The sequence below is a fragment of the Lupinus angustifolius genome, chromosome LG04 (genome assembly GCF_001865875.1).
Source record: "Lupinus angustifolius cultivar Tanjil chromosome LG04, LupAngTanjil_v1.0, whole genome shotgun sequence".
Classification (NCBI taxonomy): Eukaryota; Viridiplantae; Streptophyta; class Magnoliopsida; order Fabales; family Fabaceae; genus Lupinus; species Lupinus angustifolius.
Genome location: NC_032012.1, coordinates 21,392,269 through 21,406,579, shown reverse-complemented (window position 1 = coordinate 21,406,579; position 14,311 = coordinate 21,392,269). Strand labels below are relative to the sequence as shown.

General features: G+C 28.0%; 1 protein-coding gene across 2 annotated transcripts; it reads right to left on the bottom strand.

Annotated features, from left to right (window-relative positions):
* Positions 4,349–9,737, bottom strand: LOC109346187. 2 transcript variants are annotated; one of them, XM_019585605.1, is made up of 6 exons: positions 9,442–9,737; positions 6,818–7,041; positions 6,445–6,679; positions 6,252–6,337; positions 5,710–5,789; positions 4,349–4,868 (listed from the first exon to the last, which is right to left on the bottom strand). In XM_019585605.1, exons 1-6 carry the CDS (start codon positions 9,532–9,534, stop codon positions 4,585–4,587), a joined length of 1,002 nt encoding a protein of 333 aa, XP_019441150.1. In that variant the 5' UTR covers positions 9,535–9,737; the 3' UTR covers positions 4,349–4,584. The 2 variants fall into 2 exon arrangements, with proteins under 2 accessions (XP_019441150.1, XP_019441149.1); XM_019585604.1 differs by having other exon boundaries at positions 6,445–6,739; positions 9,442–9,731.

Below are 14,311 nucleotides of genomic sequence, written 5' to 3'. Positions count from 1 at the left end.
TGACATATAACCTTAGTTTCTGAAAGTTTTCAGAATTGCACCTAGGGGAACTTCTGATACTAGAGAGTTAGACTACCAAACTAATAAAAGGGCAATGGATTAGTGATTTACAAGGTACTATTGTCTCTGAAAAAATTGAAGTCATGGTGTGAGGCATTGATCTGCTTCAACCATGATTCTGCAGCACCAAACAGATCAGATAGCTTTTCATTATCATGTGAAGGGCTTAGCCAAACATCTCCTTGAAATCTGTAAGTAGCTAACCCGAAAGGGGAGAGACATATACAATCACTGTTCTTCTTCTCAAGTTTCTCTCCTACTATGCTTCCATACTATAAAAAAATAGTTATGATAATGTAAAAATGGTTAAAATTATGTGGATACATATTTTCCTGAAATGGGAAAGTATATAACTGTCAGAGAATAGAATCAATTATTCAAATCAACTAAAGTGGCATAACACTATTTGTGTCTGTCTCGTGTTTGGTGGTGGATTCTCATTGCTGATTTATTTGTAGTAGAAAAAAAATCATCTATTGAAATGAGTGTAATAGTTTTTTATGTTATTATTTATCATTTATTTTTAATTATTATTGACTTTTAATTGAAAATAATATAAATGATACATTGTATAAATCTTGAACTCTCAATGTATACTTATTACATTCTATTTATAATAATACCTTTCTTTTTCCGTATTGATTAACTTACCAAACGCTGGTTAGTTCCTCTAAGTCAAGATTTGGATAGGATGATCAATGAGGGGTCTTGTATTGGGTCACTAACAAGTAGAAGCTGACTCAGTCAGATCCAACTCATAAAAATATCATGGAGTTTTGTTAAATTAACACAACTTTATGAGTCTTTCAATTTTATAAAACTTATTAAAAAGTAGTGTTGGACTATCACTAGCCCGTTTTTCTTTAAACTCGCTGAAAAGTTGTCTTTGATTAACATAACTTTTGAGTTGTTCATTTTTTTATAATTATTACTAGTTTTTTTTAATATTTTATTATATTTAACTTAAAATTTATGAACTTAATTAAAAAAATAGAAGAAAATTTATTTACACCTTATTTTCTAACTAAGCTAGTGATTCAAGAGGTTATAAACTACAAAATTTATCTAATAGAATCATGTAAAATTAGTTGTTAAACAACAATACTCAAACATTCATGATTACCCATTCTACAAGTATTGTTTTTATATTTTCAATATTAATTTTTGATTTTGTACAATATTTAAGCATTCAATTGTATCTTATACTATTTGATAAACTTTTTGTTGATATTATTATTTTTAATATGTTACTATATATAGATAATTATTATATTACATTTTATTATTATATTGGCCTTAAATTGGAGAAAAGCAAATTGTTTTTTTTGTTAGCTCAAAAAGCTTTTGTCCTTGCTCTTTCGAAAAAAGAACTAAATAACAAAGCTCTATTATTGATTATAGTGTGTGATTCGCATGGATGTGAGAGTCTAGATCCCAATGGAATAACGATATGTAGCAAAAAGTAACATCTAAAGGTCATAATTTAAAATTATTTTTCTATAAAATAAATTTATAAATACAAAAATATTTTTCTCTCTTATACACTGATGTCTGAAGTACTAAATAGTTTCTCAACTCAATATATGAATTACGTTAGAGTTCTCATCAAATCTCAATCTAGCTTCTTTTAATTATTTTTTCCTAATTTAGCAAAAGTCATTTTTTAAGGTTGTGATACATAGATTAACAATCATAATTAATATATTCTTATCTTCAATCTTTTTATAATAATTATATTTCTCTCATGAACTAACTACTACTAGATAGGGATGACAATGGAGTGGTGCAGGTATGGGCACTTTTTCATTCTCAAACTTACACACTATTTGTGTACCCGTGCAGATACCGAGTACTCAAAAAAATTTTAATTATAATTATATATTTATTAATAATCAATATATCAAAAAATTATTGTATGTATAATAAGATATTTATATGATTATATTCAAATCACTATAATTTATTATAAATAATAATAAAGTAGATAATGTATAATCTTAAAATAATAATAAAGTATATAAGATATATATAAATTTAATTAAAAAATAATTTTATAAATATGCCGGTACCTACAATATCATAAAATTCATTCTCACTCATACCTATTATTGTAGGTTTCCTTTGTGGTCATTTTTATGGGTAGAGTTAGGTTTTATTGTCATTCCTACTAATAAAATTACAAAAATCATGATTAATGTTGCCTTAATTTTATAAAATGGCAAATAAAAATGCTGTATAAATTAAGTGTAGATCCGATGAGTATTGATTACTCCATTCCTTATCAAAATGTTAAATAATGGGTCAAGTGAGATTGGGATCACCTGTCCTAAACTGTGTTTCATTTCATGTTCCAAACTAATTAAAACATGACTTTTTTGTTATTTTTTGTATTTAAAATATTTCTTTTATTCATGTGACAAAATGTGATAGATTTGGAACAAAAAATGAAACACGATTGGAAACAGATGATCCTTGTCTCAAGTTGTCTAGAGATGTTAATCCAGATGTCCTAGAAATTTAGAAATGTTAATTAGGGCATTAAACTCTTGAAAATATTTTTTAATAGAATACTAATTAAGTATGGGCTAAAATAAGTTGAGTAAAATTGGACTCAACTCTGCTAGATTAATTAAGTATTAATTTAAGTTGAGTTTTGAGTCGAATATAATATCGAAGTATTTTTTAGCTAAAGTTTAACTTAGTTAAATTTCACGAACTTTCGAGTGGGTTAACAAACTCAAATTTATGTTGTTCATCAACATAAATTTAAAGGGTCCACAATGTGTTGTTAGATTATACATATATGTACAAAAAGTTTGTGAATATAAATAATAAATATAGCTACTAGTTAAAGTTTATGCAGTAAAAGTTGCCTATATATATAAAGTGACTCAAGAAGAAACAATTTTTAATATAAGAAATAAAAAAATTAATATGTGTCATTGAATTTTATTTGAATTGTCAAGATAAAAATTTAAGCATAATCTTATGATCATTAACTAATTTTTATTTTTAATTATCTATGTATATTGCATGATATCGATTTATTGTTCTCATAAATTTTATATGAGAATTGTTTTCATTTGAGTCATTTTTGTGTGTGCATATATATTATCGAGTCAGTTTATGAACCAAATAAATTGAATTGTATTTGGCTCAAGTTCAGCTCGTTTATTTAACGAGCTCAATTTTTAACTCAAAATCAACTCTTTTAATTCATGAAATAAATCAACTTTTTTATTGAGTGATTAAGTTAATTATCTATCACAACACATGTCAAAATCATGTATCTATTCTAAACATAGTTGCATGCTAGATGGTACTAGTTTTAGTGTGTGATACCCACTTCTACATGGTTCATTAGTTTTAGAATATTATTTTAAAGATTCCATTTATAATGAGGTATTTGGTAAGAAGTACACAAATTTCAATATTTGATACATAGGTTAACTATGATTCTAAAGCAGCATAAAAGAAGTGGTGCTTGTGGAGGACTCGGTAATTCAAAGACACTCTATTTCTCTAAAAGAATCTTGTAGTTATGCTTAAACTTATGCAAATCAATCAAAAATCATATATACGAAAATAACTTATAATCTTCACTCCAGAATGTTGAGCATAAGAACCGAATTCTAAGAGCCTTTCAAGTTATTAGTAAAAAATATCTGAAAATTTTTGTCTACCATATATATTGCGTATGAAATTCATCTTACTACGTATCACATGATAAGTTCACATATAAAGAAGATTTTATAAAATTAATATAAAATGTGAAGAATCACATACCCAAACAAACCACATACTCATAATCATATTGTATATCAGATAACTATATTTACAAATCCAAACACTCATCATAAATATCCTAGATTATGTGAGAACTTCGAGCTTTTAAGTAGTTTAGTTTAACACTTATCCAAAAAAAAATTAAATTAAATAAATTAGAAAAAATAAAACTTATTTTCAAAAGTTTCTATGTGAACTTACCCAACAAAAACGATATTTACAAACTTCAATTTCATAATTCCCTATCATAAAACCAAATAAAATCTAAATTATTTCAAATGTCCCATAGGTTTATAGCGAATCAAAAGAGGAAAAAACATGGTTCAATTACGAAATTATAATTTAGTGGAGTCTAGAGTAAGTAGATATACAAAATCTTACTCTCATAAATATAAAAGCTATTTCTAGGATTTGATTATGTGACTTCATCATTACTAAGCAAAAAAACTTATTGATATGCCAAACTCACCTATTAAAAAAAGAACAAGAATACAAAAGAAAAAGTTCTAAGTTTAGATACCTCTTCAAACTGCTATCCTTAATAGGAAAGCACATAACCCAAAAAAATTCAAGGAAAAAAACAAGACCCCCACAAATAAAACTTCAACTTGCATAGGTTATACATCCTTTATGACATATAACCTTAGTTTCTGAAAGTTTTCAGAATTGCACCTAGGGGAACTTCTGATACTAGAGAGTTAGACTACCAAACTAATAAAAGGGCAATGGATTAGTGATTTACAAGGTACTATTGTCTCTGAAAAAATTGAAGTCATGGTGTGAGGCATTGATCTGCTTCAACCATGATTCTGCAGCACCAAACAGATCAGATAGCTTTTCATTATCATGTGAAGGGCTTAGCCAAACATCTCCTTGAAATCTGTAAGTAGCTAACCCGAAAGGGGAGAGACATATACAATCACTGTTCTTCTTCTCAAGTTTCTCTCCTACTATGCTTCCCCATCCACTTGGACAACGTATATCTTTCTGTAGATCAATTTCATCATATTTGTTTGCACAATCTGCAGACAAAAATAAGAAATAGATATAAACTCGATATACTGACTCATCCAACAACAAAGTTCGATAGGAATGAGACTGAAATCTAATCATGGTCACGTGTTTTTATTGATGCAAAATGTTGGAGGAAAAACTTAGCAACACACATCCTAGACATGGGTCAACGATAAATATGAAGAACCATAATTCAGGCATGTTTTGCAAAAGGAATATCTGGTTCCTGTGAAATCATTCTTACTTTTTCCCTTTTCTTCATTAAAATACATCAAACATACACCAACATTTCTTAAGAAGTAATTTGGCATTGGATGGAGAAGTTCTCTTGACAAAAAAATTGGACAGAAACATGACCAATTTATAAGAAGCATGTTAAGGCCGGAAGAAAATCTTATACAAAAGAGATGTCATTGATATCTTGGATTATTGTTGTATTGAATCTCAAGCATATATCACTCCATTCAATTATTGGAAATGAGACGGTGAGTAGTTCCTTCAAAACACAAAGAACACATGATATTTAACCCAAAAATCAGGGGAAGAGGACAGGCCTATGCACATTTTGAATAATGAGAAACACAAACAAGCCTCATATAAATGTGACATAAGTTGCACATAGAAAGAACCCATGCACACTGTATTTATCATGAAATACATAAAAGAGGATACAAAAATGCACAAAAACATAGCAAGAATAATTCAGTACACATAAAAGATACTACCAGTGTACATTCTATCATCTCAAAAGAAATAGCATGAAGTAAGGATGATATTTGTTTTTCTGATTTCTGAAAAGATACTAAACACGGATTAGAAAAGAAGAAGCCAATAACTAAATTAGAATACCTTCAAAAGAAGATGACAGTGAGTGGTAAGTGAGGAAGCATGTTTCATTTGGCTGACATGGTATGGCATAAATTGGGTACCTATTCAATGATGATAAGTCAGTATAAGATCTTTCTATCACGGAAACTGTTACACAGAAAACTATTCACAAGACTTCTTAAACTTTTGGGATAGCTTCCTTACCATCCCATTGCTCAACATATAACTGAAATTTGTTTACACCTCCGGCGTGAAATGGTTAAGCAAGCAGTATAATCTTTTCATGATAGAGAACTAGATTAAAACTAAAATTAATATTTGTGTTTATGTAATTTATGAAAAACACAGAACCACCTGCATCCTTCTACCAACTTCAGTTCTGTATGATTATGGAACATTGCTATACATTGAAGATGTTAAGTTTTCCTTCATAGTTTTATCCACTAATTACAGGTTAAAACAAAGCCAGATTATCACGAGGTGCACTCACTAGTCACTACAAGTTGTTCAATTTGAAGAACAATGAAATTTCAGTATAAAAAGAATAACTGGTTCTTGCTCACCAGGCAACAGCCATCCAACTCGCCGGGGAAAGATCGACACTCTTCAACGTCATTAATGCAGGATAACTTTTAGCTAACTCAACTATCTGAAAAAAATCAGCACAAACTTCTTGTTTCAGTGACACAATTAAATAAGACCATCTGCATTGCAACCTAAAAGTTTAGAATACTACTTAGCAGTTTAAAAGCATACCTTCTCTGCTAAAGGAACCCTCAAGTAAGGTTGAGCTGTCTCGGTGTACTCAAAATCAAGGTAGCCAAGTATATCTCCTTTGGGCACCTGATCAGAGGTCGAATCAAAGGAAATATCATCCCATTCTTTGCTAGAATTGTTCGCCGATGACGATGGTGATCTAGATAGATCAGCACTTCCACCACCATCACTATACGAATCAGATTTACTCGATGATCCAGATAGATCACTTCCACTACAATCATATGAGCAATCGGATTCAAACTCAACACCATGGTCACCATCTCTCGGATTCCTAAAACAGAATAAGACCATTACTTACATTACACCATTTTGTTGGCACGTTTCGTATAGAGTAATGTTTTCGGTATACCTTGGGGTAGGAACTTCAACAGGCTTATTGGTATAGATTTGGATGGAAGACAGATATGGTGTATAGTATTGAGTGAGAGTATCACCACATTCCAATACTACAGGTGTACCCGCACCGAATATACTCCATTCCTCATAGCACTCCCAAAGATCTTTCAGAGTGAAGTATTCGATTTTGTCCTTACCACTAGGCAGCCATTGCTTATTCACATCATTCATGCAACTCTGCATAACACATGGTAAATCTTCAAAGGAACTAAAGTAATAGCCATTTCTACCATTTACTAGAACAAAAAAGTTAATTTGACAACTATTTTGAAAGAAATAGTAACATGTCACATTCCAAAAATTTAACTCTATAGATTTTAATTTTTTTAAATAAATAATTATAAATCATCAAATCAATCTATAGTTCATATTTATAAAGTATCAAAAAAAAACTATGTGTAACATAAAACAAGCAAATGAAAAATCCTAGTGGGCCACGTCTTTTCAGGAAAAATAAATGGTTGCAAAAAGAAATGGATCACACTAAGTATTTTTTTATTACATGATTATAGTAAGTATAGTAATGGTAAATTGGTAATGGATAACTCTTCTATCGGGATAACTTTTATAATCCACAACAAATCAAATATCCGTCATTGAAATGATAATTTAAAAATTAGTACAATTCTTAATATAAATATTTCGGGTGAAGATTTATTTTAATTCCTAATTTTTGTGCACATATTAATTTAATTCTAAAAAAATGAAAATATTAAGTTGATCAATAAATATTGGTCAAATTAATCATTAATGATTATTTTCATCCACATTTAAGATTTACATGACCAACTTAACAATTGAAATTGAAACTATACTATGGTGCTGACATGTACGAATAAACCTTTTTCAATCAATAATATTGAATACATATTATTAATGTTATGAATATAGATATAAATTTTAATTAAATGTGCGGATAATTTCTCATACATGAACTATGAGATATAATTGACTTGGAATATGATGATTTAAATTTGGGAGCACATATGTTGTCCCACAGTTTTGTGACACGTTGTATGTCAAAAAAATGTGATTAGTCAGAAAAATATTTAATAATTATAATTTTAACTTAAATAATTTTTTTCCAAATAATCATAATTGATATTATGTGAAATTATATACAAAGTAACACAACATATGTGGTCCCCTGAAATATTGGCACAAAGGATATGGATCTACTAAGTATGGCTAGGCCTGAAGCCACGTGAATCACGTGGCAATAAGCTTCTTAAGGTAGTTTTATCCTAAAAGCTATAACTTCGTAGGGTTACCATGAAAAATTAGAGTTTGTCAATATTTAAAGTTAAGTAGAGATTAAACATGACATGTCTCTACTTGTGAGTACTCATTTGTTGTGTTTATCTATTCAAATATTTATGGACTAATATCATATTTTTTTGTCAAAAATATATTAATTATCTAATTTTTTTAATCATATATACATGATTAATAATGTATATCATTTCATGTGTCAAATTACATATTTATAATAATAAATAATATTGAGGAAATTTTACCTAAAATTAATATACATTATATCTAATCAGGTCTATAATAGAATTTAAAAATTGACTATATCAATACTTAATGTCAAATTAGTTTCAGATCTAAAGTCAAATCCAAATTCAAAAAGATAAATTAACTATGAAGTAAGGACAAACATTAATTCATCTCTCAACTTTTAACTTAGTCTTAACAAAAGTAGGTAGAACATACTTTGGCTCTCATAATTAAATTATTACAAACTTCCACAAAATCAAATTTCACCAACTAATACTTTTTATTCTGACAAGTTTGATCCTAAAAGTAAGTGTTGATAATATATACATTAAAGCATAATATCTTATATACGGTCTAGTTTCGAGGTTGTTGGGATATTTTTTATTGATAATTAATGATGATGTGATTGAGATAATAGACTCATCCTTATTAACTTATTAATAAAAAAATGATTACAAAAAAGGTTAGCAGATACGAATAATGTAAAACGTTTGTAATCTTATAGGGGAAAAATATGTTTAAGGAATTTTTATAAGTAAAGAAGGGATATTTTTTTGGTAACCAAAGAATATTTGATTGACCTTCCTTTACCACGTCGTTGACTCTTTTTTATGTCGGCTCAATTTAAAAAAACCATATCAATCAAGGATTATTGATTTGTCATACCATTAACATAAAGTAAATAAAAAACACGTGTAGTTTATAATTTTTGAAAACAAATCCTAGTCAGATAATTAAAAGCGAAAATCAAGATATTACAGATTACCCACAATGCGGAGGATTTATAGGGGAGAGAAAAAAAACAATCCAAAAGTTCTGATAAAATATTTAAAAAAATCCAAAAAACTGATTTAAATTAAAAAAATCTACTTCCCCAAAGAGGAAGAAAAAACAGAACAATGTTGTTTGCACCCAAAAAGTTGACAGAATTTATTCAATTCAGATGAAACCAATGACAAAATAAAATCAAATAAGATATGAATCGAATAATAATTATATGAATAGAATATCACAGCTATATGAAACTATATGAATAAAATAAAATATTGCGGCTATATGAATTGTAAGATATCATACCTTAGGTAAAATCTGCTTAGGCACATATGGTGTGAAACATTGAAGCATGCGTTCCAGATTTGTGAAAGAACAAGATGATGAAAAAGAAGACATTGTTTTCCGTACAGAGTGAAATGAAAACTTTATCTATTTGTTCTCAACTATTTGATATATATATCATCATGTAGAAAAACCATCAACTTTCCTTATCAGCTTTTGTTTCTAAACAAAATAAGATAAGTCAATCATAATCTCATTTAATTTTTGCTTTAACAATAGAAACAAAAACAGAAAAAATAACAACTTAATTTAAATACAAACTTTTTCTTTATAGGAAGAGATTTCATTATGCCATAGGATAACAATGAAGAAGAAGAATGAGTGAGAGTGTATAGTGACGAAAACTCAGTCTTGGGAATATGAGCAAAAAAAGAATAGACAAAATGCACTAATTCATCAATTTAATGAGATAAGAGTAATAAAATTAATAAATTAAATGCATTTATTTGAGGACCCAAAAATTATGAAGGTGGAGAGAAAAATCAATGGGAAGAGAAATAACGTTGTAAAGCTCTGTTTTATTTAATAATATATATGAAAAAATAAGAGAGGTTTTTTATTTAAAGAGTGAAGAAAGAAAGAAGAAAAGTGGCGAAGTTTTAAGGATTCGCTTCGCCGCATGTGACACGAAATAGTGTGTGCCAGTGTTGTGAACAGACCTTTTGTTTTTAGCCTCTTGCTTTCTTTGTTCCTTTCTGTAGGTTCTTTGTTCTTATATATACTTTTCAGTTTTATCATGGGCTCATAGTATAGGTTCTAACATAGACCCACTTGTTTTGAGTTCCTCCTTCATTCAAAATATCCACTGCTTATTTTATTTATAGATGACTCACATGTAATGACATTTTTAATAAAATTATATAAATCATCTATCATTTTTTAAATTTACATAAACCACATCCAATTATATATACGTTATTATGAATATTATTGTAAGAAAGATATATGATGTAATTTTTTAAATTGTATAAATCATCCATCTTTTTTAGTAAAATTATATAAATCATCCATCATATCTTAAACTTACACAAATCACATCCAATTATATACGTTATACTGACTATTCATGTAAGAGAAATACATGATGTAATTTCTTAAACAAAAAATAATGACGAATGTAATTAAGTTAAACAAAATATAGTATATTATGAAGACAAATTTAAGTAGTATAAAAGTCAATGTCTATTCATTATATTAGTTACAATATAATATAAGAGTAGTTTAAACACATCTTTATCATCATTGATGGGATTTGTAAAGAACTAAAAAGAATGAATATACATTGAATTTTGTATTATTTTGACTTGTCTTCATAATATAACATATTTTGTTTGACTTAATTATATTTGCCAACATTTTTTGTGTAGAAAATTATACTTATCTCTCTTACACAAGGTACTTACTGTCATTTTTTTATATATAATTATGGGTGGTTAGTGTAGGTTTAAAAAGATGAATGATTTGTGTAATTTCACTAAAACTCACGATATATTAATGCAATTTACTCTTTTATATTTGTAATATTTATTTGTTATCATTATTCTTTTAAAGAGTCGATAATGATTAAATATAAATGATGAATAATGTACTGACAATTTATAAAAAAAATTATGCTATCCACATACATTTTTCTCTCTTTTTTATATATACATAGTGTTTTTTCTTGAATTCCAGTCAAAGCAATTTTAAATATACATAGGTAGAAATAAATATTGCCACAAAAAAATAGATAGACATAAGTTGGTTTTGAGTGAAACTTCAAAAAAAAAAAACTCTATTTATATCTACTTATCAACTTACATGAATGTATTAATTGGATGAGTAGAATAATACTTACTAGGTATGTTTGGGTTTATAGATTGAAAGATATCTTAATTTTTTATGATAAATCATGATAATTGACAAAACATTGATCTCTATGTTTTTCCTAATTGTTTCGTCTATGTATTTTTTGGTCTACCTCTTCCTATACGAATTGGATCATCCTGGCCTCCATTTGGTCTTTTTTCTTTAATGAGACTTCTACCGGCTCCTTTATACATGTCCAAATCACATAAGTTACAAGTTTATTGTGAAGAAGTTTGATTTTTGGAGGTAAAAAAACTCGTTTAGAATTCAAAATTTTGTGTTTATCAATAGGGACTAATATGATACTTAAAATAATCGTAAGCACTAGAATAAGTGTTTTTTCTTAAACTCGGTGAGGAGGAAGAAGATGACACAAAATAACATCGTTTTGTATCTTATTTTAAAAAAATTGAAACAACATCATTTAACTAAGTTGACAGAATTTTCTAACATGAAATCGTCACTTTAAACCACGTTAGCACTTAACATACCATATAGACAAATTTGTTAACATTAACAAACGAAATGAATAATGTGGTTTGACATTGTAAATATTAAAAACTAATAATTTAAAATTACTAAAGATTAATTTGGTAATATAAAAAAAGAGAAAGTGATATTTTTTATTAGTTGATGGGTTAAAGACAAAAACTCAAATTAGGACTATAACAAATAACTAACCATATAAAACAACTAACGAAATAATAAACCATATGCAACACGCTAGCTAAGTCAATGATAATACTTACGACTTCTAACTAACGGATTCTAAAAATAGATTTATTATGGGCGAAAAACTTGTATGGAGATAAAATGAATACATCATATTTAAATACATGTGTATTTTTTTAGTGTTCTCGTTTAACAATAAAATTTAATTAAACTTAAATTTTTAAGATGTTGTCAATCATTTATTAATTATTACGGCATAGATATATTCACAAAAGTTTTTCTTTCGTTTAAGACCCCCTTAAACTTAGGTAAAGTATAGACTTCAACCTTAAGTTGGAATTAAAATGGATAAACTGTTACGAAGGCTAACCAACTTGATCAACTAATATAGCGAAAAGACACAAGCTACTAACTATTGTTTTGTATGCATAAAAGGAGTTCCAATCTAACAATAGAAGAATAAATGACATTCAAAAATTGAACTTTTAACATCATCCAAAGCTTAAGATGAATCAGAGTTTGTCAACAAATAAAAATAACGTTTTTGTTTTTATTTTATTTTATAGAAATAATACATTAATGTTTACGTGTCTAGATTTAAGTGAATAGAACCAGAAATCATACATAAATTAGGAATATAAGATTTGTATGTGATACTTAACTATAAATTTAATATATGTTTGTCTTTTATGAGTAGTGTCTTCGTGCAACTACTCCTAATGGTACTCAATTGGAAGAAATAAGTAGTTATATTATTAAAATTGGCCATGGTTAACGAATGAGATTCAAATTTAACATATAGAGGTAGATGTTGAGTTTTTCTCACTTATTTATTTTCTTTTGGCTTGAAACAAAAAAGTGAAAGTGGAGAAAAATACTTATGTCCTTCTAATAACTAATTATGATGATCTCATTCATGCTATAGTTAAAAGTACTTATCCAAATTTTGTTGATGAATACATGAATGAGGAATTCCTACAATGTAGAGCTATTTTGGCGTCAACAATTGAAACAGTTGATGAAATAAATGATTATGTCCTATCATTGATCCCAAGTAGACCACTCAATCTTTTTTCTTTTACATATTCATAAATATTATTATGTGAAGATTAACACATTTTGTTTGACATGAAGGTGATGAAAGAGAGTATCTAAGCGCAGATTATATTAATAGATCAGAGTCTAATGACAATGAGGCTCTCCAAGGACTTACTCCCGAGTTTCTAAACTCCCTCAGAACTTCAGGATTGCCTAACCACAAAATCAAATTGAAGGCAGGAACACCAATTATGTTATTGAGAAATCTAGATCAATCTGAAGGCTTGTGCAATGGAACAAGAATCATTGTAAATAGGTTAGCAACCCATGTCATTGAAGCTAAGGTAATGACTGGAAGAAATGTTGGGAAGATCTTCTATATTCCACGAATGAGTTTGTCTCCATCTCATTCATCACGGCCTTTCAAATTAACAAGGAGACAATTTCCTTTGTCTGTTTCATATGCTATGACAATCAATAAGTCACAAGGGCAATCACTAGCATGTGTTGGATTATATCTACCTCGACCAGTTTTCAGCCATGGGCAACTATATGTTGCTTTTTCAACACAACGATAAATGTTGTGTTCAAGGAGGTTTTCCAAAACCTCTAATCATGTACCGCTATAACACCTACTACTAAATGAAAATCATATTCATCTATTATTAAATTTTATTTTAACATCATATTCCAAGACTTTAACATGTTACACCATATTGCAAATAATTACTGTTCATTTCATTAATTTCATACAAAAACAACTAATTCTTTCATACCATTTCTAATTACAGGTTTGATTCATGAACATAAAATCAAACAATATATGTGGCTTTGATATACTTTTGGTATAATTATGGTATACTCCACAAATATTGTGTTTAAAATATTTATGTCAGGTATATTTTGCGTGTAATATTCATCATATATGTATATGATCATCTATTACACGCAAATGCATGAGTACTTTACTAGTTTCCTTTAAAAGAAAAAAAGCATATTTATAATTAAAAAAAATACAAGACCCATTAAGAGAAGTTCAAGAAATGATTGAAAACTCATTAAATATCTTTCGGTTTTCACGTTCCACACACACATTTTTATTATCCTTTTTTCTTATTTATGTCATTTGCCCCTTCTATAAAAACCAATTAAATTAAATGACATAAAAACATCAACATCCTTGCAACCCAAGAGATAAAGATAGTGAGAAAATTCACATAAATAAATTATTGGTTACTTGATAAACTACATAAATTATATAGCTTTCATAACA

What these genes read in the sequence shown, in the direction of transcription:
- LOC109346187 (XM_019585604.1), bottom strand. Translation starts at nt 9,534, where the DNA reads ATGTCTTCTTTTTCATCATCTTGTTCTTTCACAAATCTGGAACGCATG. An exon ending in GTTGAAGTTCCTACCCCAAG is followed by an intron (nt 6,740 to 6,817) that starts GTATACCGAAAA and finishes ATTCTGTTTTAG; the next exon opens with GAATCCGAGAGATGGTGACC. An exon ending in AGTTGGATGGCTGTTGCCTG is followed by an intron (nt 5,790 to 6,251) that starts GTGAGCAAGAAC and finishes ATCATTGAATAG; the next exon opens with GTACCCAATTTATGCCATAC.